Source organism: Numenius arquata, chromosome 9, assembly GCF_964106895.1.
Source record: "Numenius arquata chromosome 9, bNumArq3.hap1.1, whole genome shotgun sequence".
Classification (NCBI taxonomy): Eukaryota; Metazoa; Chordata; class Aves; order Charadriiformes; family Scolopacidae; genus Numenius; species Numenius arquata.
Genome location: NC_133584.1, coordinates 61,211,799 through 61,239,722, shown reverse-complemented (window position 1 = coordinate 61,239,722; position 27,924 = coordinate 61,211,799). Strand labels below are relative to the sequence as shown.

Below are 27,924 nucleotides of genomic sequence, written 5' to 3'. Positions count from 1 at the left end.
GGTTACCCAGTGCCTCCCCCAGCAGAGGCAGGAGGAGACCATCTCTCAAGCCAAATTTTGTCCTGGCAGCTTTGAGAAACGTGCACGGCCATGCCAGAAGAGCAGCATCACTCGGCTCCTGGCCCCAGCCCTGCCAGGGCGCAGGGACAAGGCTGGAGCCCCGGACAGACACGGCAGCAGAGGCCAGACCGGCCCTGAAATGAGTGCCAGGTGGGCAGAGATTTAAAGCCTTTTAGTTTAAACTGAGCTCTCCCCACGGGGGGGGACCCTTCTGGCCCTTGGCCACTTGATTTGCAATTACAGGCGGGTCCATCTGCCAGGATAACCCCGGCGGCAGCGCTTGGGGCCAGACAAAAGAGCCGGAGGCTCCTCACAGCCCCTGATGGATGGCAGAGGTGACAGAGACGGTCTTTGTTTCTGCGCTGCCGCCATTCCCTGCCTTTCCCCCACCCTCCAAAGCCACCGCGGGACAGCCCCTTTCTGGGTCTCGCCGGCGGCAGAAGCAGGGAGAGGATCCCAGAGGATTGCCTGAACGCTTTATTTCCCACTCGAGCGGTTCCCTTCCTCGGTGCCGAGAGGCCGCTGCCCCAGCGAGAGGGGAGGAGAAGCAGGCATGGAGTCCAAACCCAGGAGATGGGGATTTATTTTGCCGGAGGTTTATGGAAAGGCGAGGCCTTGGGGCCAGCTGGAGCCAAAGCAGGAGCTCTGGAGGTGGCAGCATGGAGGTGAATGCAGAAGAAGATCTCTCTCCCAGCAAGGAGCCACCAGGCCCAGGCTGGCACGGGACGGACGTGCCCAACACACAGTAGCTGATAAGGCACTTTGAAATGACTACAAGCCACGAGGCAATCCCTTGCCACCCTCCTTTCCTCCCCTTGCCTCCCCCCGCCCCGGGGGGGGCTGGGCAGATTAACCTACAGAGAAGGGGGTGTCGCTGGAGAGCCCGGTGGTCCCGGCTGGAGATGTCGGCGCGTGTCGGGGCCACGCTCACTGGTGGAATTTCTTGCTGGGGCTGTTGGCGTAGTCCACCAGCAGCTGGCACGGTGTGAACTGGCAGCCGTAGACAGCTTCATACTTCCGCAGCTTGTCCACCAGCTGCTTGGCTCCGTAGGAGTCTGCATACCTGAAGGGACCTGCCGTGGACAAAAGGGACACGTCTGGGCCAAGGAAGCGCGAGAGCACTGGGTTTGGACAATCTGTTCTTCTCTAGAAGATCCCCTCCATCTCTCAGCAGGGCGACGCAGGACCCTGCTCCCTGAGGTGGCATATTTTGGGGTAGTCTTTGATGCCGTGGCAGCAGCACGCGCCTCCAGCCCAAGGAGGGGAAGCACTAGGTACTTGGCAGAAGCACCACCTCGTGCCCAAGAGCCCTTAGCATCCTTCAGCTGCGACCCAAACCTCAGCTCGTGCCTCAGCCACTGCCCAAGCCATGGCCACAGCCACCCAGGGGGGTCACAGATGGGTCCAGGAGAACTTTGCCCATGGTCTTGGCTGGACCCAGCAAGTACCTTGGCCTGAGAAGTGCTGCGCACCACGGCTGAGGTTGTCAGCTCAGCGTTCTCTCTCTGTGTGAGGGCATGGGCGGGGAACGGAAGGTCCTTGGTCACCATTTCTCAACTCTATGTGCAGCACGAGACCAGGTTTCCAGAAATGCTGCAAGGTGCCTGCCCAGGCAAGGAGCAGTGGCAAGAGAGTAGACACCAGAGCCACATTTTTCTCCAAGCACGATGCAGCTGCACAGAAGCCAGGGATTTCTTAAAAACGTAGGGCTTTTGTGGATCTCCCATCCCACCTACACCCCCATGACTATCAGGCATGGTAAAAGCTCTTCCTTTGAAGTTCTCATGGGCAGTGGTGATGAGGCCAGGGCCAGCATGGCTCTGCCTTCTTATTCAAACCTGAAGACACAGCACATGGCCTGGTTAGTGTCCCTTGTCACCAGCCACAGCTTGGTGAAAGAGCTGTTGCAGCAGAGGAACTCCACTGAGCCCTAGCAGAAACATCTCACAGCAGCTCTCAGGCTCACTACCACCTCTCCTAGGGTGGGAACGCTGGAGCAACCTCTGGCTCAGGCTTGTCAGACTGCAGCTCAAACCCAGCCTTAACAGCTCTAGTGGCTACAGCCCACTACGCAAGGCCACTACAAAGCTTCTGAGCCCAGCCCAAACCCCCTTACCTCCCAGGCATGGCGGGAAGCCCAAGCCGAACACAGCACCGATATCTCCCTCCACAGGGTTGCTGAGGATCCCCTCCTGCAGGCACATGGCTGCCTCGTTCACAAACCTTGTCACCAGGCGCATCTGGATGTCCTCGTCGGTGCAGCTGCAAGGAAAGAGTCTGTAAGGGCTGGGCAGGTACCACAGCAGCTGGGTGGAGGAGCACGTGAAGCCAGCACAGATGGGGGACAGAGATGAGACCGAGACTGTCCCTATCAACATGAGGACAAGGACAAAGCTCTGTGTTGTGACCTGAGGCAGGCAACCAAGAATGGCAAAGGCTTCATCAGGCCAAATGGGGACTGCTCCAGATGTTTCCATGCCAGGTGGTACAGAATCCCAGAATGATATGGGATTGGAAGGGACCTCTGGAGATCATCCAGTCCAACCCCCTGCCAAAGCAGGTCCACCCAGAGCAGGTCCCACAGGAACGTGTCCAGGGGGGTTTGAATGTCTCCAGAGAAGAAGACTTCACCACCTCTCTGGGCAGCCTCTTCCAGGGCTCTGCCACCCTCACAGAAAAGAAGCTCCTCCTCATGTTTAGATGGAACTTCTTATGTTCCAGTTTGTGTCCGTTCCCTCTTGTCCTGTCACTGGGCACCACTGGAAAAAGACTGGCCCCATCCTCTTAACATCCACCCTTGAAGTATTTATTGCTGTTGATCAGATCCCCCCTCAGCCTTCTCTTCTCCAGACTAAACAGACCCAAGTCCCTCAGCCTTTCCTAGTAAGGGAGATGCTCCAGGCCCCTCATCATCTTTGTAGCCCTCTGCTGTACCCTCTCCAGCAGTTCCCTGTCCTTCTTGAACCGGGGAGCCCAGAACTGGACACAGTACTTCAGATGGGGCCTCAGCGGGGCAGAGTAAAGGGGCAGGAGTAGAGTACAACAGGTCCAAGGCCAGGAAGGTCACAGCAAGGGCTGAACCAACCCTCCTGCCCTGGTAACCCCCACCACAGAGAAGTTTTCTGCAAAGATGCTCAAGCAAATGCTGATAAATTGGAGGATGCTTCATTCCTGCCAGCACAGGCTCTCCAGAGCAATCAGCCTGGCCAGCTGGGGACAGCCAAATGCCACCCGGAGTGACTCTGTGTCCAGCAACATCCTCCAGCACTGCTTGGTGCAGCTCCTGCTGCGAGGCAGCAGGAGGAGCCGGGCAGGGGGGAGAGCCAGCCCCCACCAGGCACAGCTACTTACACTTCGGGTTTGGCCGGCACTTTGAATTGCGCCAGGATCTCATCCATGCCAGAATTCACACTCCTGTTCTTCACCCCCTCCTGGTAAACATAAAAGCCCTTCCCTGCCTTGCGACCTGCCGGGGATAAAAAGAGAGAGTCACATCCTGCCACGTGTCCCCTTTGCTCGTGACACCTTTTCCTCTGATCTTCTTGTGATTCCTGCTGCACGAGCAGATCCTCCCAGCACAGGCAGCTTCTCTGCACTTCAGAGGGAGCCTGTTTGCTGCCTCAGCAAGGACAGAGGGAAGGGGACCCACATCCAGCTGACACGATGCTGCCACTGTGCCAGGCCCTGATGCCTTCACTAGGTCCAGAGGACAGTCAAATAACACCACTGTTTCCATGGTTACAGCAGCAAAAAGACACAATCCTTGGGAGCAAGGGACAGAGATGACAAGATCTCCTGAGTAACCCTCGCTGCCAGGGGCCTGGTCACAGCAAGGGTCACTGGAGGGTGAGAGCTGTCACGGCCCAAGCCCAGGTCCCACTGATGGATGCTGCTCCTTCCTGGTGTGCTCACAGGCACAGCTGCCCCTGGCACCCAGTGCCACCCAGGCACAGCTTCTACTGTGTGGACAGGGACATAATTTTGCCTTGCACAGAGCTTCTGAAGCTCAGCTCAGCTCAGGGCTTGTTTTGCTCAAGCACGTTGATTTCCAGCCACTCGCTGCCCCAGAGCACTAGTGCAGGTTTTACAAAGGGACCAGACAGAGATTGATGAGAACTTTGCTGCTGCCTTTGCTCTGGGCAGCATCTTTGCCCACTGCTGCAGTTTCTGCAAAGAAAGGTCTGGCTGCAGCCAAAGGTCTACCCAGGATACAGCTGAGAAGGATTCCCAACCCATTCCCAGGACTGTCTTCCGACTGCTCCCACCCGAGGCAGAACAGGCTGACGGATGCTAGTGTTTTTCCTTGAACAAAGGGGAAACACATTCAATTAAAGCAGCCCAGTGTCTCACCTAAGAAGCCTTTTTGCACCATGAGCTTGAACAACTCGATGCTGCCTCCTCCAAAGCGCTCGCCAAAGGCCTTGCCAAGGTCCTCAGCCACGTGCGTGGCCACGTCCACACCCACCTCGTCGATCAGTGTGGCAGCACCCACGGGAAAGCCAAAGGCTGTAGAGATGGCATCTATTTTCTTTGGGTCAATGCCCTCCTGCAGGAATGGAAGGAGAAGCAATGCTATCTCTGGGGGAGCCGTTGCTCATCTGGGGCCACAGCCTGCGACCAGCCCCGTTAGCTGTTGTTAATTGTACTTGCAGCACTCCTGACTCTCCCCTGGTGCTGTGTGGGGAGGAAAGAGCCCCATCAGGTCCCATCAGACCACAGCTCAGCCAAGAGCAGGCTGGGGACAACCAAGGGCACTGGGGCTGGTTACCCACCTCCCTTCTTAGCCAGGGCTGGCATCAGCCTGATGGGGGGCAAGGAGAAAGCAGAGTTTACCCAACTATTTGGTGGATAATCGGTAGCCGACAGGATGGATACACACCTGGAGAACTCGGACCACTTCTGCCAGCATCGGCCCCAGGCACCTGGTGGTGTAGAAGCCAGGCCCGTCCTAGGGAAGAGGAGCACAGCAGGAAGGCGGGTGAGCACAAACGGCAGGAACACGGCCTCTCTCGGCAGCACAAAACCTGTGTTTTGCAGCCCAGGCACTGACGCGCAGAGCAGACACACTGAACTCCATTTCTAACAGTATCTTATCCACTGCTAGAATAGTCTTGGGGTTTTTTTTTGTTGTTTTTTTTTTTTTTTTTTTTTTTTTTTTTCCTGTAGGGATCAGTAGTGTTTGAAGACTTCCATGAACTTACTCCCTGGAAGTTCCAACCAGAGTGTTTTCATTGGAAATAGCACCTGGATGTCCCAAGCAGGCTGCAGGAGTCCCCCTGCCTCACCAAGCACAACAGGCTGACAGGGGGAAACGGGTGCTCAGCGCAAGTGAAAGAGGCAGAAACCAGTTGTTTCACCTCTGATATCGCTCACCGAGTCAGGAAGCAACAGATTAGCTGCAGACTGTGATTCAGGGCAGCATCTGATGTGGGGATGAGGGTTTTAGAAGCATCTCCACCGGCCTTTAGAGATGCCTAGAGCACTTTTAGACAAGCCAGTTTTCCCAGCAGCACAGGAGAGACTTGCTCAGCGTTGCCGGCAACCTCATACGTCAGTGAAAAGTTTGTTCTCAACTGCTGCCTCGCTGTGCTCAGTCCTTCTCCCTCTGCTTGGACAGCTCTCCCCTCTGCATTTCTGTCCCCTCTCACACAACATCTGAACCCAAAAAGAGGCAAGTTACCGCTCACAGGCCCCTCTGTCCTTGCCACTTGCAAGAAGAGGTGGTGAGAGTCCTGCCCAGACTCTGCTCCATCTCAGATGGACAGACTTCAGCCTCCTGGAATTTGTGTGTAGCGAGGCTGCCAGCTCCTCGTGCCAGCCGATCAACTTGTTCCTGCACCTTCTGGCCTTCCATGGCTGCTTCAAAGGACACTTGAGGGATCAGCTTGGGTGCCTGCCTTCTTCTAACCTCCATTTTTACTTCTCAGCGTTCACAGCTACATCTCAGCCTTCTCTCAGTGCACAACCCTGCCATTTTATTTATTACCCCAGCTCGTATTTTGTGCAGTGTTCCCTCACCTTTACCACGATGACGACCTTGCCCTGCTTGAGGCCCACAGCAACAGCGGAAGCAGCGGTGTCCTGGGACGTCTTGTCTGTGGTGATGATTTCCAGCAGCTGCATTTTGTCAACGGGGGAGAAGTAGTGCATCCCGATCACCTGGGCAGAAGGAAGAGAGGAGGGTTAAAAGACAGGCTTTGGCTCCCAGAGTCACCGGCTGGGCGAGCCAAGTGGCCAAGGGCAGAGGGAAGCAGGCCAGTGTGGGCTGCAGCACCCATTCAGCCGCATGCTCTGCTGTATCGCTCTCCAACAGGAGTGCTCTCCATCTCCACTTCCTCTCCTTGGCTTTCCCAAGGACGTAGCAGCTCTTGCCTCAGTGAGGATTTATAGAATCACAGAACAGAATCATAGACTTGTCCAGGTTGGAAGGGACCTTTCAGATCATCGAGTCCGACCATCAACCCAACACTGATAAAAAACACCACTAACCCATATTTAGGTAGAATCCTTACGGGACCAAGAGCTCTCTCTGTACTCGTTAATAAACTGGCAGCAAAACCTGTCTGGAGATCTTGGCTGAGCTCAGTTCTCAGGCAAATTAGAAGCACTGCATGATCTGCGGGTACCATCTGAGCTGGCAGCGCAGCCACACGCCTGGTGGTGCTTCTTCTGGGCTCTGAGAGTGGAAAAGCAGTCACAGAGACAGACATGGAGCAGAATTCCCTGTGTTCTGCTTGTGAATGTTTCATTTCTTTTTTTTGGTCATGAATTTAAGGGTGGGAAGGCACCAGTTTCCAGAAACTAATTACAGAGGGAAGCGCACCCCTCCTCTGGGAGCAGCATTTGTGTGGAGATTATTGGGCTGCATGCCTCGCTTTCTTAACAGGACCGTGTAATCAGCATGTCACCTCCATGCCTCCTGGAAGCTACACTTGGCACTAAGGTCTGTGTAAGTCAGAGGCACCTTGCAGGACAGCTGCAGACTGCAGAAATAAAGAAAATACGCTAATTGTTTCCCCATAAAGAGCCATTACACAGGTGATTTATCCAGCAGGAGGATGTTATTTGCAAGGATGAACAGACAAGGCTCAGTCTGCAATTCCAATGCACCCAAGGCCCGACAGCAAAGCAGGGAGAGGCTCACGAAGGTCACAGGAACCTCCAACAGCAGGGACACACGTTGTTGCTCTACAGCCTTGGCAGATGGCCACAGAACTTCTGTGGGAAGACAAGCAGCGACGGCTTGGGGCAGTAACTGAGACCCTTGTTGGGGTTTAGGGAACCAGCCAAGGGTACCTGCACTTTTCATTTGTGTGACACTTTCCACCTGAGCTCCAGAGCTTCACCCTTCTTTTCCCCAAACTGCTACAGTTTTCCCATCCTACCTGGTCCAGAGGAAAATGGGATTATCTCTCAGTGACCTGCTTGCTTTTCCTTGCTTTTTCTGCAGCCCAAGGTAACCAAAGCAGATTCCTCAAAGGAGGGGGAAAACATTTTCCCCTATTTAAAATCAAGGCAGCCCTAGACTGATGCTTAGCCCTCAGGAGGTAACTCTACCCCATCACGCAGATCCCTCACATTACTTTGGATGCTGCAGCGTCACGTCTGGTCTCCTGCTGCTGCTCCCCAAAGGGCACAGGTCTCCTGCAGGGCCTGTGTGTGATCTGCCAGCTGTCCATGCTCAGCTGTGCTTGCCTGGGCTACAGGATGAGGATGCAGCTACTTTACATGCTGTTTAGACTTTATAAACAAAGGGATGAAGAAGTCCTCTGCTCCAAACCTCTGCCACAAGCTGCTGTTGCTCTTGGTATCCTGTTCACACAGAATCACAGAAGGGTTTGGGTTGAAAGGGACCTTAAAGCCCCCCCAGTGCCACCCCCTGTCCTGGGCAGGGACACCTCCCACCAGACCAGGTGCCTCCAAGCCCCCTCCAACCTGGCCTTGAACCCCTCCAGGGATGGGGCAGCCACAGCTTCTCTGGGCAACCTGGGCCAGGCTCTCACCACCCTCACAGCAAAGAACTTCTTCGCCACATCTCATCTCCATCTCCCCTCTTTCAGTGTCAAACCCTTCCCCCTCCTCCTAGGGCTCCCCTCCCTCATCCAGAGTCCCTCCCCAGCTTTCCTGGAGCCCCTTGAGGGACTGGAAGGGGCTCCAAGGTCTCCGCGGAGCCTTCTCTTCTCCAGGCTGAACCCCCCCAACTCTCTCAGCTTGTCCTCACAGCAGAGGGGCTCCAGCCCTCCCAGCATCTCTGTGGCCTATGGATCATTTGGAGGCAGAGTGAAAACCCCACCACCCCTCAGGAGATCACCAAGGTTTCAGTTTCAGCACCTCTGAGATCAGCTTCCAGCCACTAATTTTTCTTCCTTTTTTGCTGCTGGGTTAGTGCCTTCTCCTTGAGAAGGCATTTTCCCATCATGGGAAGTCACTCCCACATCTAATCAAAATGTCTGAAGTCTTCCTGGCTGGAATTCTCTCAGCTTGAGTCCTTCCACAGCTTCTCTGCCCCCCTGCACACATTAACATTTCCTGAAGTGCCCTCACCTCCCTGCTGCACCCTGCCTCACCAACAGCACCCTGGGCCTTAGACCACCTTCTTCTCCTTCCTATCTGCCCGAGGACCACAGGCTCTTCGGTCCAGGCTTGCCCTGGGGGCAGAGGATGAGCTGTTTAACGCTCTGAGGAGGAAGCACGTGACACTGGGTACTCACCTTCTCCGGCCTCTTGCTCACAGCAGCGATTTGGCTGATGGGGAGGGCAGAGGTGTTACTGGCGAAGATGCAGTGGGCAGGGATCACCTGTGGCAGGGGGTGGAAGAGTCAGATCCAGAGTGTGACGTGCAGAGCCCCCAGAGACCAGTACCAGCACCCAGTAACCCCAACAAACAAGGCAAACTTGATTTTCTCCATCAGAGGAGACAGCATTAGAGATTAATTCTAATTAAGCCCAAGTCAGCCAGGTCTGAATTCCCCTGAACTCTTCCCCAGGTCTGCAATATTAGTCTCAGAACCCCCACGTTTCTGCCAGACCATCGCAACCGCATTAGACACTGCGGGGAGGGACCTCAGGAAGGTGCACAGGCAGCTCTTTTACCACACAGATATTTCCCCAAATGGGCTCTCAAACAGAAAACAGCAGTGGCAGCAAGTTAGACATATTAAGTAAAGGACTGTAAGTTGTGGAGACACCAAAGGACATTATTGTCACATCAATGTGCTCAGAAAAACGAAAGGTTTTTTTGGAAAGGCTCCCAGGAGCCAGGGAATGTCACAATGTGGCTCCTTATTGAACAGTGAATATCCTTAGTGAGCAGGAAGGCTGTCCAAGCACCAAACAGCAGCACAGAGAAGATGTGACAAAGCCAGCAGCACGGGACAGGACACCCCGAGTCTCCACAGGGGTCACACATCAAGCACAAGGTGCTCAGAACCGATACTCACAGCCTCCACCTCCTTCAGCACTTTGTGCTTGATGTTAATGTCCTCGAACACAGCCTCGATCACCATGTCTGCCTTCTCAAAGCCCTTGTAGTCCAGCTGGCTGGTCAGGTTGCTGAGAATGGAGTCCCTCTCAAACGACGTCAGACTCTTCTTCTTCACCTTGCTGTTCAGCCTAGGGAAGGAGGGGTCTGTCACCATCCCTGGGCAGGCCAGCCTGGTGTACCACGGCTACTGGTGTACCACAAACACCAAGGGCATCCTTAGCTACTGCTAAATCTAGAAGCTAAAGCAACGGTCTGTTAGGTTGTCTACCTACCTAAGGAGCTAAAGCTGAATAGACTGGGCCTATTTCGTAGCAATATCCCAGCACACTGCATAGGGTAACCTTAAAAGAATAAGCATTTCTGTGATATCTGATGGTAGAAGACTCCAAAGGAACACAAGTGTCAGGAGTTCCTGACTGCCTGAAAGCAGGGGAGTATTTGGACTAAAGGCAGCCCCATCCCATGCTGAGCAAATCCCTTTTAACTCACGTACCCCTTGAAGACCTGCTGCTGTCCTCTGTCCAAGCCTTGCTGCGTTGTGTCCTTCAGGATGGTCTTCAGTCCTTTATCCACTGAAACCTGGGCAATCCCAGCTCCCATGAGCCCTGCTCCCAGTACCGCCAGCGTCCTGCACAGAAAAGGACCCGGGAGACACACTCAGAGCTAGAAACAGCTGAATTTCCATCATTGCTGTCAGACCTGCACCGATCCTGTCCACCCAGGTGTTATTTTTAATGAGATCGCACAAGAAGATCTCACTTGTGGGTGAGAGACCTCCAAACTGTAGAAGTCTGGCCTCGTGGAGGCTGGAAATCTCTCTGCTCTTGCCACACTGATTTTCAGGACTCCCGGCCACTTGGTCACAAGAGCCTTTCAACGGAGGTCCTCCAACTGCTCCTCAGGCACCCCACTTACTTGACCTCTCGCTGAGGTGTTCCAAACTTGTTCTTCTTGCAGCGCACCTGCCCATGGTAAAGTCCGATCAGCGCCTGGGACTCCTTGGTCATGGCAAGTTGGCCAAAGCTCTGGAAGAAAGAGGAGAGGGAAGCAGAGAGTTTGGCCTTTAACAGCCGTCTTGCTTCCAGCACACACGTCAAAAACGCGGCGAGGGGAGAGCCCGGCCACAGACTGGTGACCTGGTTAGAAAAGGAAGAACGGACACAGGGAATACGCATCCTCTGCACAGAAGCTCCTTCTGTGCTAAGCACAGCCCACTTTGCTCCACCACCTCCCATACAGAATGCTGGAAAGCAATAGGAAACTGCTTGTTCAACGCCCTTTCCCATAAACAATATAATTTAAAGCATCTGAAGGAGCATCCACCTCTAACACCCGTGTCTGGAGGGGCACAGGGAACAAGAGCAGCCACAGTATTTCCACATCCATCTCCGTCCTATCCAGGAAATAGTTCCCAGCTCGTTTCCACCCTCCCAGCACAGCTTTGGGAGGAGCATTCCCTGGCAGGTCACTGGCCTGAGGGTAAGCCAGAAGCAAGCGGGCTGTCTCGGCTGCTGCTGGCTCCTATGAGATCAATGCAAGAGCCACTTCTGCCTCCCCTTTCCCAGTGGCAGGACCGTATTTCACTGACTGGGACCCTTTCTGCCCCCTGTGCACCCTGCAATAGCTGGGGCCACCACCCCAGCGGCTCCCTGCGGAGACTCCCTGGAGTCTCCTCAGACTTTGAGGGGAAAAAAAAAAAACCAAAATCTTTAAACAGGCCAATTCTCACTGACCGATACTATCTTCGGAGAACCACAGACAGGCAACAAAACCAAAGGCCTGCACCACCTCGCAGCACTCCGGGTGAGACGGGAACACAGTCAGGAAGACAAAAGACAGCGTAAAGTGATAGAAAACTAATGTTGTCTGAGCCAAGTCAGCTCAGGAGAGCCGCCAACGCGACGTAGTTTAGAGCAGGCTCTATCTTCCTCTCGTGAGCGAGAGTCTTGTTAAAATACCACCGACACAAAGCCTGGAAGAGAATCTGCAAGTCTCCTGTCCTGGGGGGAAAGAGGGAGGCATTAGAAAAGACACGACACTGACACTTATTGTTCTTTAGAGGCTTCTGGGAAGATCTCCATCCTGCTGCTATTCTCGGGGAAAAAAACCCAACATTCATTCTTTTCTGTAAGGAACAGAGTATCCCAAGCCTTTTATTGAGCAGCAGACCAGACGTGGGTGGAATGTGTAACCAGCACAGACGGGGCGTACCCAGGAGGTCACTGGTAAGGTAGGAGACAGACAGCTACATCTCAGATCGGGACCTTGGCACCGGGAGGGAACAAACGGAGCTACGAAGCACGGTGGGATGTGACAGAGAGCAGTGTGAGAAGCTGCTGAAAATCACAGTGAGAACTGCAGGGAACAGATGGATTTCACCAGTGGTTTTTAAGGGGCTGCGACGTCAGAGATGACACAAACACAGAGATAACCAGATGGGAGCGTTTTGGGTCTTGTGGGGAGTGAGGTCTTGCCGAGCCAGCAGTGCCCAGGCCACCACACCAGTGACGCCCTGCCCAGCCAGGATCACTGCTTCGGTACCAGAAATCACAAATTTGAGTCCAGATGTAGCAAAATGGGGACTAGTGAGGAAAAAAAAGACTAATTAGGGGCAGGTTGTTTATTAAGGCAGAGAAAGGGAGGGATGGAGATGGCTGAGGATGAACAAGCATGGGAAAACAAAGACTCTGTGTGCACGTGTGTGTAATAAAGGGGTCACACACAAGCAAGCCACAAGACTTTACTTCCCTTAACAGTTGTTACTGGTGCTAAACTCGAGCCATGTGCCAGGGAACTAAAGAATTGAAGGAAAGGGAAGAATGAAATAGAGGCTTATTTCACAGAATCACAGAACCAGTCAATAGGTGATGTTGGAAGAGACCTGTGGAGATTGTCTTGTCCCACCCCACCGCTCAAAGCATGGTCAGGCTGCTTCAGACTGTTCCCAGTTGAGTTTTGAGCATCACCACAGAGGGAGACTCCACAGCCTCTCTGGGCAAACTGCTCCAGTGTTCAATCACCTTTACAGTAAAAGAAATCATTTTGCATATTTAAGTGGAATTTCCCATTTCAGTTTGTGCCCATTACCTCTTATTCTGGACGCCACTGGGAAGAGCGTAGCTTTGCCTTCCTTACTGCTTCCTACCAGGTATTTACACATGTTGGTAAGATCCCCACAAACCTTCTCTCCTCTCCAGTCCCAGTTCTCCCAGTCTCCCCTCCTGTGCCAGATGCCTTTAACCACCCTCGTGGACCTCTGCTGGGCTCTCTCCAGCCAGCTGGCCACCAGCCTGTGCTACTGCATGGGGTTATTACTCCCCAGGGGCAGCACTTGGCATTTCCCTTTGCTGAACTTCACAGTTCCTGTCTGCCCAGTCCTACAGTGTGTTGAGGTCCCCCTGAATGGCCAGTACGCTGACTGGAGTGGCTACTAAATAAGTAAGTTTGACCAAGGAATAAGGAGAGTGAAGTCCTGTTCTGGGTGAGAAACCACTACTGAAAAAAAACACCTAATTTTCAGAAGCACCCAATGGGTGAAAAAGGACCAGTGCAAAGCACCTGGACTGGAAAACAGTACAAGCAGTAAAACAAGAGTAATGGAGAATCAACACCCTGAACAAAGAGGGTTGTGCAAAAAGGTGACAGAGTAAATAGAACACAGGGAAAAATGAAAGTTAATTCTTCGAAGAAATTATTTCTTTGCACCGAACTGCCTGGACACAATGACGAGAGTGACAGCAGCATCCCCACCTCTCAGGTGAAGCCCATCTGGGTATTCCCCACTCAAAAAGGTACCACAGAGAGGAACGAGAAAAGGCATAAGCTGTTTTCACAGACGAAGGACCCTGACAAACAGCTCTGTTGTTGAGGACAGGCCTTTTTCCCAGGGCAGGGGCAAGACACCGCTTTGAGCGGCCTGTGACGAATATTGTCCTTTGTGTGCGGTTCAACACAAATCCCTCCCGACTACACAGTTTACTGATTATTCATCTCCTTACCTGGGATTCGGTGAGGTATCCAGCGTCACGCCCCTGATCAAGACCAGTCTTTACGACCTAGTCAGAGAAGAACAATAAAGATATGCTGCCATTAAGTCGTGTGGGCCGACAGCTACGCCTTAACGAGATCCCTTGTTGAGCTGCACCTCCTGTGTTCACCACTGACCCCTCCCTGATAGTCCAGGCACAATTCAGGCTCGCTGGGTCCTGTCCACGCCGTTCGAAGCAGAGCTATGAATCGCCCTGTCCTTCCAGCACAGACCATGGATATTACTATGATGGCAAGGAGTTTTCCATCAGGTTATTTTTACACGTATCTTGTGGCTTCAGGAATTGTTTTCAGTAGGACTGTGCTCCTGTAACGTCACTGCTCTTAGACTCAGAGGGGGTTTCATTCATTCACAGGTTTTAGAGAAGTCTCGGCAACAACTTAAATAAGTGAAAAGTCACTTTAAAATAAGGACTCAACCGTGGACACTGTCTGCAATTAATACAACGCCTGGGTGACTCAGGGAACTAGCTTTTCAAGCATTGAGTGGTTATGGCCACGAAAACAGCAGTTTGTATTTTCCTGGCTGCAAACAGGTTAACCCAACTCTTTAGAAACTGTACAGGAAACCTGGAAAAACTGCAGCCGGGAGTTTCATGGACAAAGTATTCCAACTAAGCCTTTCCTCCACTGGGATCCTGGACCTTCCCCTTACTGGTACCAGTACCACATAAACCGGTGACCATATCCTGAGAAGCTACTCTGAATTTTACCACGCTTGCTCTATACACCACACAGCCAGCACTTGACAAGACTGATCTTCTGTGAAGACTGGGATGTGTGGTCTTCAGAGGAAGGACGGAACCACTTTCCCTCTGGCTGTTGCCGTTTTATCCCTCAGATCCACCCGCACTGCTGTTCCCTGGGCCTCACAGGGGGGATTACCTCAATGATCTTTAGCGGAGCAGGGTAGAGTCCTTTGGTTTGTTTCTGAACTTTGCCCTCCACTGTCTTGTAGACTTGCTGCCTCACAAAGGGAAGAGCCATGGCATAGTCGGTTATCTCTGCAAGATGGGACAAAACACCTCTCAGCACAGCTATACGCACAACCAGTCCTTAAATGATTAACCGGAAAGATAACGAGTATAGGTCTGAATATTGCGCTTCTGCAATAGCAACATGCACCTCAAACCCATCTAGATACATGTAGCATGGTCTGCTCAGAAGGGCATCTAGGGCTTGTTCCACAGACGAGTCTCATTTAGGGCTAAAATATCCTAATCCAGCCGTTGACAAACTGAGCTCTGTGGAGCAGAGCTCACACAGAGATACCATCATTTTGGGCTCTGCTAAAGAGGATCAGAGCAGAGCAGACCCATAAGCCTCTTCCCACTTGGTGACACAAGTTCTAGTAGCAAGTTCTGTATCAAGCTTTGAGGATGGATCGTCCTCTGGAGGTGGCTGCTGCTCTCTCCCCGAGGCTCCCTCCTAGCACACTTCAGGAGCCACCATGTGCAGCTCTGGCAACACCACCTGAAGATCAGGTCTGCAGAGCAATGTCTTCTCTACCAACGCACCTGGCTCAAGAGACGATTACACCATGAAATAGCTTTGTTTTGAAGATGGAATTAAGTAGGACAACAAACATAACCCTGAGAAGCAAAGCCAGATTACACTCACTACAGCCCCTTGGGATTTGGCTAGGATGGCCACAAACTTACTCTGCATTAGCCCTTTCGATCTTTTGGCAGACACAGTTCTATTGGCCAGTCCCCGGGCAAAGCCAACTGCCACCTCCTCCAGGTACTCAATCGTTCGTGCTTCTGGAGTCTTCACACCTGGCCCTGTGAACAAAAGAGAAGTCTTGAGGAAATGCAGAAGATGCACTTGGCCTTGTTGGACCTCATGAGGGTCACACGGACCCATTTCTCCAGCCTGTCCAGGTCCCTCTGGATGGCATCCTGTCCCTCAGGCATGTCACTGCTCCACCCAGCTTGGTGTCATCCGCAAACTTGCTGAGGGTGCCCTCGATACCACTGTCCATGTCATTGAAGAAGACACTGAGCAGTGCTGGTCCCAGTGTGAACCCCTGAGGGACACCACTTGTCACTGATCTCCACCTGCACATTGAGCTGTTGACCACCACCCTCTAGATGTGACCATCCAACCAATTCCTCATCCACCAAACACTCCACCCATCAATTCTCCATTTTAGAGAAGGATGTTGTGGGGGACTGTGTCCCAGGCCTTACAGAAGTCCAGACAGATGACATCCATAGCTCTTCCCTTATCCACTGACGGAGTCACTCCATCATAGAAGGCCACGAGGTTGGTCAGGCAAGACTTGCCCTTGGTGAAGCCATGCTGGCTGTCTCAAATCACTTCCCTGTCTTCTGTGTGCCTTGGCATAGCTTCTAGGAGGATCTATTCCATGATCTTCCCAGGCACAGAGGTGAGGCTGAGAGGTCAGCAGTTCCCAGGGTCCTCCTTTCTACCTTTTTTAAAATTGGGTGCAATGTTTCCTTCTTTCCAGTCACCGGGGACTTCTCCTGACCACCGCGACTTTTCAAATACCACAGAAAGTGGGTTGGCGACTACATCAGCTCGGTGACTACATCAGCACTGATGGATGATGATGATGATGATGCAGAAAAGCAGGGATGAGACAGCAACATGATGTTCCTTTGAATTGCTACCACTCTATTCCTTGCTGCCTGCTTGGCTTTTCTTGATTACAAACAACAATGGAAAGGCTCAACGGGCGGCTATGTGAAGGCCCCAAGGCATTTAATATCCATGGCATTACACAGGAATGTCAAAACGCCGGCTCCCAATGGGAGCAAGCAGCAGTGTGTCACTTAATCATCAACAATACTTTCACAGAGCCATGGAATAGCTTTGGCTGGAAGGGGACATGGGAGGCCATCCGGTCTGACCCAAGCATGGCCAAGTCCAAAGCTAGGCCCAACTCTGGAATTAGATCAGTTTGCTGGGGGACATGTTGCTCAGGATGGAGGTCCCATCACCTCTCTGGACCCTTGTTTTACCACCCGACCATCTTCTTGTGCCCTTTAACCCCTCAGCCTTTTACTTTGCACAATTGCACCCCTGTATCTCAACAGAACTCACATGTTCTGCCTCCCTCTTGCCGCACCTCTCCTTTCTTACGCAGCACAGTGAGGCTGCACAGAATCACAGAACGATATGGGGTTGGAAGAGACCTCTGGAGATCACCTCCTCCAACCCCCTGCCAAAGCAGGTCCACCCAGAGCAGGTCCCACAGGAACGTGTCCAGGTGGGGTTTGAATGTCTCCAGAGAAGGAGACTCCACGTCCTCTCTGGGCAGCCTCTTCCAGGGCTCTGCCACCCTCACAGGAAAGAAGTTCCTCCTCATGTTTAGATGGAACTTCTTATGTTCAAGTTTGTGCCCGTTACCTCTTGTCCTGTCACTGGGCACCGCTGAAAAGAGACTGGCCCCATCCTCCTGACACCCACCCTTTAAGTATTTATAGGCATTGATCAGATCCCCCCCCCAATTTTCTCTTCTCCAGACTAAACAGACCCAAGTCCCTCAGCCTTTCCTCTCCAGAGAGATGCTCCAGGCCCCTCATCATCTTTGTAGCCCTTTGCTGTACCCTCTCCAGCAGTTCCCTGTCCTTCTTGAACTGGGGAGCCCAGAACTGGACCCAGTGCTCCAGATGGGGCCTCCCCAGTGTGGAGTAGAGGGGGAGGATGACCTCCCTTGACCTGCTGCACAACTGAGTCGCTATTAAGCATACACACAACACAAAACCCCACAAAATGGGTTTTAGCAATCTCTGAGGGTGGGTTGCCCAATTTCCAAGTGTAGGACTTGCACCAGCGGCACAGGAGGAGAGAGCACAGGGCTGAAAAGGCAGTTGTGTAAAGCTGCTGGAGGCAAATACAATGAGTCATTAATGAAAGAGTAATGCCTAGTGAGTCTGCACAAAGAGCCTTACCATAAGGAGCCTGCAGGTGAACGTGCAGCCTTGGGTTGCCTCTGAACTAGCCGAACAACCCCGATGAGGTGACAATTCCATCCTTACAGCTGGACAGCCTCATTAACCTTCACTATAAACTGCTCCAACCACACCCTGATGCTGCGCAAAGTCCCCAGAGCAAAGAAAACACCACTGCAGACAACTATTCCCTGAGACTGGAGACACTTCAAGAATAAAAACAACAGAGAAAAACCCCCTCCTCCTTTCACCTCCCACTACTCTCCCTCCACCAAAAGCTGAGATCTTCAACTTTAAGGTTTCAGCTCTCTTGGCATAAAACCTCGAGAGCGCTTACTCAGCAGCCCCCAGACGCCGCTGCCCACTGGGGGCGTCTCTCAGCAAGAAGCAGACAAAGGAGCACATAAATTTTGACCAGCTCAAGAAAGCTTACTGTCAGGAAGTCTCACCCATACCCCCGCAGTATCTCACAGCCATTCTACAGGAAAAAGTCCAAACAAAACAATATATTTCATTTTACCAGCAGCTCAGGAAACTTAACCCAGAGCTGCTGCATAATCTGCATTTCAGCAATGCCCAGTGGATTTTAGAGAATTTATTGGAAACTTGAGAGTGTTTGGGATTTCTGAGCTCAAACCTTACCAGCTTCCAAACTCTCTTCCCACCACTTCAACGCAACAGGTCCAAGACCTTCAGCTTTAGCGCCCTGATGTGCTACAAGATGCCAACACCTGATTTCCCTGTTCCAGTGCCTTGGGCGTTCAATGCCAACAAGCACTGGACTTTGATGCTGCAGCTGAAGAAAAGAGCTGTTTATTTGTGTCTGAGCTTTAAGAACTATTCACTCAAGGGGGTCAAGCCCACATATGTGGGTTTATTTGACTTGCGGTTACCTCTCAGCATTCTGTAGTCTCCCGACCCCGGAGCTCCAAGCTGCTGACTCACATCTGCTTTCTTACATATAAGGCACACACCAGAATTAGATCTGGGCAGAGCAGTAAACAGATCAAGAGGATGCTGCAGAGCTCCCTGCTGAAGGAGAACTGATTGCACCCCACGAAATTGCCTCCTGATTAATGCTGGCTCTCTCCTTCAAAGCTCTCTATAATCAGTGAAAGCATCACCCCACTTAAAGCTGCTTTCCCCGAGACGTTGAGAATGAAAATGAGAATACTCAGCAGAAGGGCTCCCGGCACTGCCTGCTATTTGAATGAACCAGGAACGCCTCTAACGCTCGCACAGAATTTAGCTTTTGTGTTTCTCCTTATGCGCTTATCTGCCCTGAGCCAGGATTCCAAACAGCTCTGCAGAACGTTCAGGTTTCCTCTAAGCAAGTCGGTGTCATCGCTGGTGTAAAAAGCCACGTTTGCTGGCTCTTAAAAGCCAATTCATATTGAAGCGAGTACACGGTGGTAAAGCTTATTCAGGCAATTTTAGCTCGAGCCTGGGCACCACCGACCTGTTTTATAAGTGAGACCACAGCTAAGGGTATCTCATCCAGCTGAACACTGGCACGTGAGACAGAACTGGCACAGAGGCTTCCCTTGCACTTCTCAGGGTAGGCAGCAGCACCTTTATTTTTGTTGTTTATTTTATTTTCTTCAAATAACAGGAGGTAAGGGCCACCAGGGTACTCTGGCCACGCTCTGCCTGGGGTAACAAAGCTCAGCACAGTGCAACTGTGTGGCAGGACCAGCTGGGAGAGTGGTTTCCATCCTAACTCCTGCCTGCTCAGACCTTTCAGAGGAGGCTGGGGAGGGTTTGTTCCTCTATTTAGTCACCTTCCAAAAAAGCCCCGCCTGGTGAAGGAACAGCAGAAGCAAGAAATTATTCGCTAGCTCACTCAGCACTTGGAGGTGCAAGCTGGTCTGCAGTTTGCAAGGAATTTCTGCATCCAACTTGAAGTCACAGTTGGCAATTCAGCTGTGGGGGTTGGCTGCTTCTCAAGATCTTGTCAGAGATTAACATCTGCAGGCAGCATAAACGCAGACATCGGTCACCTATTCTCCTTTCATTATGGGCTGCAATCTGTCCCTCTGACATGATAAATGAGGAATGCAGGTTCTTATCTGTATAATTAGCTGATGCAAGAGAGCCAGCAGGCCTGCCCTCTACGCTAACCTTTTCCTACTCACTTCACTTCAGCAGGAGCCTGACAATTCAAGGTCCCCACGCACATTCCTCAAAGGTGGGAATGGAGATCGCACTGCAGAGCGTGGGAAGGACTCTGCAGCGGTGGCTTCTCCACCCATTTCAGCGAGGTGATAGGGTTAACTGACGGGCAGCAGATCAAGCAAATGAGAGGCATCACGTCTGACCTAGTGGGTCCACCAGCTGGTCAACTAGACCCATCTTCTTTGCTCTGTCAGCACGGATGTTCCTTCCGGTCAGCATCATATCAAAGGCAGCAGGAAGTCCCACCTGGAAGGGAAGAAAGGGGGTCTCAGAATGGGAGCAAGCCATGCAGAAGGGGCCATCAAGTAAACTTTTTCTCCTACTTACCATTTTTGGCAGCCTCTGAGTACCCCCGGCCCCTGGCAGGAGACCCAGCATCACTTCAGGTGTTCCCAAGACTGTTTTCTTGTCCTTTGTCGCTATTCTGTAGTGACAGGCGATGGCAACCTTAAAAAAGGAAGAGAAAACTAAAGGTTTCCCTGTGAAAGGCCACAGAAGAATGGGACAGCCATCACAAAAGTCTCTTCTATGCACTGCCTCAACTTTCTTCCCGACCCTACTCCAATTCCCAAATTCCCTCTGTGCTCATGGGTGGCTTCATCCAGCAAGAGAAGCGCACAGCGGCAGATGACAGCAATCAGCTACGACGTGAACATGAAACTCCCAAACTGAGCCAAGCTACTTTAAAATCTCATCTAGACCATCAAGAGCCAAATTCATTCCCTACACTGAGAACACGGTCCCATTTACAGATCAGCCACGATACTTGGTTTATCTGGATCACCATGTTCACATCTGTCACCACAGTGCCTGTAAAAAGTTGTAACCGCTTGAGAAATCAGTACCCAACTGAAGAGACTCCGTTCCCACAAGTTGTTCTGTTTTAGTAACAACTTTGCTCCGGGAATTAACCCAGATCCTTTCAGTTTGCAAAATCCTAGATGGAGATTACGAAGCAAATACTGCACCCAGCCAAAGCAACAGAACAGAGTACGCAGGCAGGGGTGGAGACTGGCCACCGTCCCCACGCTCATCCCTCCTACAACAACCTCTAAAAGAACAGAAGTTGCTGGGATATGAGCCCCAGTTCATCTGAAAAGCAGCAATTTCCAGTCTGGACTCTGCCAGCAGCATTTATCTAGCTCCAACGGCTGCCAGAAACAGCCGGTTTTTCCCTGGGATGCTCATCTAAATATTAGCCTGGGCCCACGGAGATTCATATTTGATTAGCAGAAGCAGGAAAAATTAGCGTGGCAGAGCCCTGAAGCACAACCAAGCCATTAACTTGCCACAAACTCATTTGAATGGATGTAATGAGCCCACGTCAGGTCTCAAATCTCTCACACCGAGTAGTCCTGCAGGCATCGTTGGGATAGTTTATAGAGACCCGGCGCTATCGACTCCCACTGCTGCTTGCCAGCCCCAGAAGGGTTCAATACCTCCAGTCCCCCTCCCAGGCAGGTGCCACTGATGGCAGCGACTATGGGCTTTGGAGACTGCTCAATTTTTTCTAGCATCTTCTGTCCGTCCTGAGAGAGCTGAGTCACTTCCTGAGCAGTCTTGCAGGCTGCAATCATGCTGCAAGGGGAGGCAGAAGTGCCGATCAGAATTGGAAAAGCACCGAGAAAACAGCAGTAAAACGGAGAGCGCTTCAAGGAGTTCATTCCCCTTTTCCCACAAAGCTCCAGGGACTGACAGACAGGCAACAGCTATTTAGTCCTCGAGTCTTACACTAACAGACAACACAGAAAGACTACTAAATTCAGGGGGGTTAAGGCACGGGGGCTGCGCCTGCAGGCGGTGAATGAGCTTCCTTGTGTCAGAGCTGTGAAAGCCTTCGGGGGAGAGGAGGAAGGGCCAGAGGAAGCCTCAAAGCACTTGCCAGGAAGGGTGGAGGGGAGAGCCCGGGATCAGTTTTTAGAGGAGCAGATGGCCAGCGCTCCGACGTTGCGCTCCGCCAATTAGAGACTCCCTGTGCTAATTATTCTTGGGGAGGCTGGCAGCATTTGCCAGGCACAATTCAGGAGGCTTGTGGTGTTGAGACCAGCAGACATCTCTTAAATGCAGCTTGCCCTTTTGCTCTGCTCACCAGGCTACTGCCTCCTTCCCACCGCAGCATATATCTGCCTCTGAATAAGGCCAGCCAAAAAGGTCTTGAAGGGCCTATTTGTAATTCACCTTCTTTCCTCAGAGCTTTCTGGCTTTTCATGTCTTTAAACAACTATTCTGTCCTGGGTAATGGCAGAACTAGAAGCCAAGGGCACTCGAGGTCCCAGTGAGAGCACCCAAAAGGGTGATCCCACACCCCACAAGAGCTCCCCAATGCTGAATCGCCTGGGAGGCTGCTGAGATGCTCCATGGGGCAGAGAGCCAGATCCTACCTCATCGAGGGGCCACGCTGGCGGGCTGCCAGGCCCTCAAACCCAGCCTAAATGAAGCCTTGCATGTAAATTATCCGCTCTTGTTGTCTCCCAAACCAAAGGACAATGCTCGCCCCAGAGCCAGGAAGGGTTTCCTTGGCTGCACCCCAGCATGCAGGAAGGAGCGACCAAGTGTTACAGCCAAATGGGGTTTCACGACTTGCCACGTTCCTCTTTATCAAGGTCCTAACTTCATCTGAGCAAGTGAGGCACCCTGCACACACAGATTTCATTCCCAGCCTCTGCCTGGGGCCACTTCGGTGACAAACTGCTTGGAATTCACAGCACACCAGACCACCAGCCCCAGGAAAGCTCTAACACCCCCATACTTACTCGATATCCGCTCCAGCAATGAAAGAGCCCAGCTTCGAAGAGATGAGGACGGCACTTTTGATACCTTCATTGGCCCAGATCTCATTCATCACCTCAGTAAACTCTGCGCTGAGTTGTCTGGATAAAGTGTTCACCTGAAGGCAGCGAAAAAAGGGGAGCAGCATCATAAATAGGGAGCCCAGCAGACAGCGGAGCTTAATCTCTGATTAAGTTCTGGACTCAACCATCCCATCACCAGAAAACGTGCACAGAAAACAGACTGACAATATAAAGCTAAAGCCAATGGTAGGTCTGGATGGACTTTCCAATCTGCCTGGAGCAGCAGTAGCTCTAGAGCGCTTCAAGATTTGCCTTCTGCAAAAAAAAAAAAAAAAAAAAAAAAAAAAAAGGAAAGGAATCCGCCCAACAGGCAGACCACTGCTTGGCACAACTATAGCGCTTCTGGGGCGCTCAAATTGAGACCAGGTCTGCTATAAAAGTTAGTTCATCTTGTGTCGTAATACGGTGAGAAAAAAACTCCAAGATGAAACCTTGCAGCAGGTCAGCAAGTAATCTGTTATTAAGAAGTTCCTCCTTAACCCTACCAACAGCGGGTTTGTGACCTCAAACACAGATTTTATGAGCTTCTAAGCTGTTTTTTTTTTCCTGTAAAATGGACACTCTCCTCAACCACCTTGAATCCAAGAGCTTAATAAGATTTAGCGATCTCTTGTGCCAGCGAGAGACAAGTCACTTTAGTACACACGAAATATTTCCAGGAGGCATTTTCAGATGTCTCATTAAACGCTCGCTCTCCTATTTCTACTTTGTTGGGAACTTTGCAAGGCTGCAGGTCAGGAAAGTTCTCAAGTCTTAAATTAGCATTTTCAATGCCTTCTCTGTACAATTCCTGCCGTTCCCACTGATGCCTATTACCCGCCAAAACGGTACCTTTGAATTTGGCGTGTTGAAGCGCACAACAGCGACGTCTCCTTTGATGTCATAGTTAACGTGGGTTCTGTCTGCAAACAAACAGAAATGTGTTATCTGCTTACGCCCAGTGGGTTTGAAGAAAGAAAATCAACTCCCGTAGAAAAGCTTTGCACTTACTCTGGAGCGTGGTGGAGGTGGAGATGTTACGGCAAGCATAACCTAAAGAAAAGATGGTGCAGATGTTACAGGAATTCTCAGTAGTCTCAGCTTAACTGTCCTTTATTAACGCATCCTCCCCTCTCCCCTCATTAGCACAGCATTTAGGAAAATCCTGAGTATGAGCCAGCTCCTCCTCTTGCGGCTTGGACTGGGCCACCACCAGAGTTCAGCAGACTCCACGCTACTGAAGTGACCTTCACAGCACAGATTCCACACCGCAGCGGCCAATACCAGCAATGCCAAACTGCGGGCAAAAAAAAAATAAATCAAAGCCTTTTTCCCCCAAAGAGCTGACGAAAGCAAGTGAGCGGCACATGGGGGTGCTTTGCCTTTAGCGTATGCCCAGTTCAACGCTGCTTCACGCACTAAGCCAGAGACCTGGCTGCACTTTGGAGAGTTTCAAGCCTGCAAGTTAACTTCTCTGCAAATCAAACACAACCACCCCAGAATATTTCTGTAAAAACACCCTCCTGCGCCAGTGAGTGGTGCCACCCCCAGTGTTTCTTCACAGATCTCGGGGCGTACATCTGGTGAGCCACCAAAAGAGCACACGGCGTGTTTATTCTCGCCTCCAGCTACCCACAAAACGCTCGACCCACCTCTACTGATTACACATGGAAGCACCCAGACAAACTTGTCTTGTTTCAAAGCGCTCAGAAAACTCAGACCGTAGTAGGAAGAAGTTCTGTCCACAAGTGAAATGACGCTTTTCTGACTCATAAATCCCAGATCCCCCTTTTTCTGCGGAGAAAATGTATTTGGCCTGTTGATCTCTCTACACCCATAAATCTCAGTTCTATTCAAGCGACCTTGACCTTGACCGAGAGGATCCTCTTAACACAGATCTAGGCTGAATCCCTGCCAAAGCTGCTTCAAGTCTGAAACCTGGTAAAAGCGTTACTTCTTAAGCCCCGTGGGCACATTCACCAACTGGAACGCAGCCATTTAGCCAGGGGAGGTTTTACTGCCCAATGCTGATAAAGTGCTCAGGAATGAAACATTCCCGTTCCCAGCAGCAAGAGGGCAGAAAAGCCAGTGCAGGGAAAACAAGCCCAAAACCAGAAGCCTGCACCTCACCAGGAGGTGTTTTCCCCCTCCCGCGGCCCCGTGACATGGGCTCGGGGCTGCACTTTGTCCCTCTTTCCACCTTGTCCCCGGTGCTGGCAGCAGGGACTGACCTTTGCGCTCCATTCCCCGAGCCCAGGATACACGGGGCGATGCTGCGGGGATGGAAATTCAGTGTCAGTCTGTCCCGACAAAGAGGTCTGTGTGCCTGTCATGTGCCCACAGCACCGCAGAGACTCAACTGGTTTCCACTCTGGGAAAGTCTTAAAGTCATTTTTAAAAGCTACTTTAAAGTCACTTTTGACTAGGACAACACCCAAATTGTGATTGCTGTACCCAACATTGATTTCCCTAAATTTTTTGTATGCTCGAGTACTCATGAAAATAAATGCCAAAGCTCATTTCCCACAAAAGTCAGCCTGGTCCGACAACAATTTCTCTGCCGACAGACGCTCCTCAGCAGAATACGACACGCTTTTAACGGCAGTATTTTAACGCAAAAACCACCACACTTTAAAGCTCCACTACTTTAAAAAGAAGGCAAGGGCTGAACTGATTTACCAAATTCATTCCCTTCCATCCCGTACTGCTCCACTTGGCTGGGCGCAGCAGGGAGGAGCTTCAGACCAAACACATCTCAGCTGCAAGGCAAGTGATAATGTTTTCCTTCCACACCCGCAGCCAGGCGTCTGCTGAGCCTGGGACGTGGGAAGGTGAACAGCACATCAGTAAAAACTACAACACATGCAAAAAATGCAATCTCCATTAGAAGTAAAAAAAGAATGGCTTAATTAACTTTTTTCTCCTTCTATGGTCTAACATGCTCTCCCCTCTGTCATACCAGTTCCCAACAGCCTGCTTCCACGAAAACCTTGAATTCCACTTTGCCTTTCATTTATAACAAAACAAAAGATATGAAGTAGGAAAACAATAACATTAATCAAGGGCATGATTGAACAAAGTTCACTACATTTTAATATAAACTGTTTTGGGAAAGGTACTGCCACCAGAGTAACAGCTAATTAATATTTGAGTGAGGTTTCTTCAGCCTGACAGTATTCTATTTTAGAGCCCAGAATACTTGTGGGAAAACAAGCGTAAAACTAAAAGCACATTTCCTTGGTGGCAGTCCCAGCACATCTGCTTTAGACGTCGATTCATTCAGCAGTACAATGGTAACTTGCCAAGATCAGAGCCACAGAAATCCCCCTTCACAACCCTGAAGGAAGCAGTAGCCCAGATGTACGCTTCCGCTGTTCCATTAGCATTCTCTCTAGAATTAAAAGCCCTGGATATCGATTCCATTTTCACTACTTCACTCACTCCAATTAAAAGACCGTCTAGAGACGGGGACACCAACACTTCAGACAGTTGCTCTCAGCACTTTGCTGAGAACTTGGATGCAGGAGAGGGCGGAGAACACCCCTTCCCTGCAGCCCAGCTGTGACCCGTTTCTTTCCACTTTCTCTTTTCTCCATCATTTCCTCAGCTACTTCCCCTTCCTGCCCTTCCACTCACCCCGACGCGACATGCCACTTGAAGTGGGAAGAGCATCCATGGATGGATCAGGAGGAAGGCCTTCTTGCAGCCCTGGACCACACCGAGCACCAGCTGAAGCTCAGGACGACTGCCCACGCTGTCAGCCTGTACCTGACGGCACCGAGCGCCAAACTGCGAGCCGGGAGACGGGAAACTTTGACAAACTGAGCTTTCCTATCCCCTCTGGGAACCTGCTAGCGCACGGCACGTGGCCCAACAGGTATGGCCAGCTCTGGAGCTCACACCGTCTTCTGCCTTCTGCATGCTTTTCAGCAAGGTTTGCATCTAATTTAACAAACACTTGGTTACAGCAGAACAACGCTATTAATTATGCTGAGTGTCAGCGTCCTTGCAGCAGCTCCGGGACTGTTTGTGAGGAAGAATATTGCCAATTAGAACAATAAATCGGAGCAACAACAGCCCGAGTGATGGCTGGAGTTACCACAGCTCTGCTCATTATGGATTGCAGCGCCCTGCTGCTGGAGCAACCGGCTCACGTACGAACACACTCCAACAACGGCATGTAGGACAGGTATTAGGTTTGAACGAAACGCTCCTAGATTTCAGCTCGACATTGATACCAGACACCGAGGCCCTTCGAAGCACAGAAATAAGAAGCAGTTTCCAGTGCCTCTGAGCCTTCCCTTCGGCCTCCCACTGGGCAGCTGCTGACTCCTTGCTTCGGCAGCTCCGCGAGGAAGCATCACGACCCAGCGCTGCAAACACTGCCCAGCTTGGCAGAACGCAAAGGAGCACGAGCCAAGGGCTGAGGCGCCTGGACACTAAAATATAGACAGACTGTGGGGCACCTGGAAGCACAAACACACCTGGGGGTGTTCTCACCACCCATGCGGGGATACCCCCTTCCCACAGACACACCTGCGTGTCTGGAGGGCAGCCCCAGGATCCAGATGGCCAAGGACATGGGGACACCCCTCCCAGGCACACACACATGGGCACTGGGGACACGCACGTGTGTAAGGACACAAGGACACCCTCTCCCCGTGGCTCAGCTCATGTGCTGAAGACAATCCTGCCTAAAGGAACCCACACAGAATCACAGGGACCCCCAGAGCCATACAGAGATTCCCAAAATATGCCCATGTGCAAGGACACAGGGACGGCGAAGGCCAGCCTGCCTCGGGGACTGGCGTGGGAGCATGTCACCCATGGGGGCACACACAAACCCACAGCCCCCGCGGGCCCCCAGCCCTCGGAAAACTTTGTAGTGGGGGGAAGCAGGGACATATCGGGGACCCGCCAGGATGATCCACAGGCCGTGGGGACACACGCAGGGACACCTCCCGAGGCCACACTGCCCGGTGACAACCGCCCCCCGCTCCGTGACACCCTGCCCTCGCCCCACTCCAGCGCCCCCCTCGCGCGTGGGCCTCTCACAGCGCCACCTTCCCTCCCGCCCGCCTCAGGGCCATCTCCTCCCGCCACCTTCACGCGTGGGTCTCCCACCCAACCCGGACAGACCGCGCCCATTCCCACCGCCTGCCCCTCCCCATCACCCCCCACCCCCGGCGCAGGAGGCAGCAGCCGCCGCCCCGGAGGCTCCGTCTCACCCGCGGGCGGTGGGCGGCGGGCCAGGCTGTACTTGGAGGCGGCCGTGAAGCGCCCCAGGCTGCCGATAGCGCGCACCGCCGCCGCCATCTTTGCTGCGCGCGAGGTCGAATGAGGGAGAGGCCGCCCGGGGGCTTGGCCACCCCATCCCCGCCAGCCCCGCCCCGCCCGCGGCTGCCCG

General features: G+C 52.1%; 1 protein-coding gene across 2 annotated transcripts; it reads right to left on the bottom strand.

Moving 5' to 3' along the window:
• Positions 1-515: 515 nt before the first annotated feature.
• HADHA (hydroxyacyl-CoA dehydrogenase trifunctional multienzyme complex subunit alpha) lies at positions 516-27,850 on the bottom strand. 2 transcript variants are annotated; one of them, XM_074153970.1, is made up of 21 exons: positions 27,746-27,833; positions 24,749-24,790; positions 23,529-23,570; positions 23,370-23,440; positions 22,440-22,573; positions 21,126-21,264; positions 20,014-20,133; positions 19,830-19,932; positions 15,253-15,375; positions 14,477-14,595; positions 13,543-13,599; positions 10,460-10,569; positions 10,038-10,172; positions 9,501-9,672; positions 8,772-8,858; positions 6,079-6,219; positions 4,940-5,008; positions 4,411-4,606; positions 3,412-3,526; positions 2,177-2,322; positions 516-1,133 (listed from the first exon to the last, which is right to left on the bottom strand). In XM_074153970.1, the coding sequence occupies exons 1-21, from the start codon at positions 27,831-27,833 to the stop codon at positions 988-990; spliced, it is 2,355 nt and encodes a 784-aa protein (XP_074010071.1). In that variant the 3' UTR covers positions 516-987. The 2 variants fall into 2 exon arrangements, with proteins under 2 accessions (XP_074010071.1, XP_074010072.1); XM_074153971.1 differs by lacking the exon at positions 24,749-24,790 and having other exon boundaries at positions 27,746-27,850.
• Between the last annotated feature and the right edge of the window lie 74 nt (positions 27,851-27,924).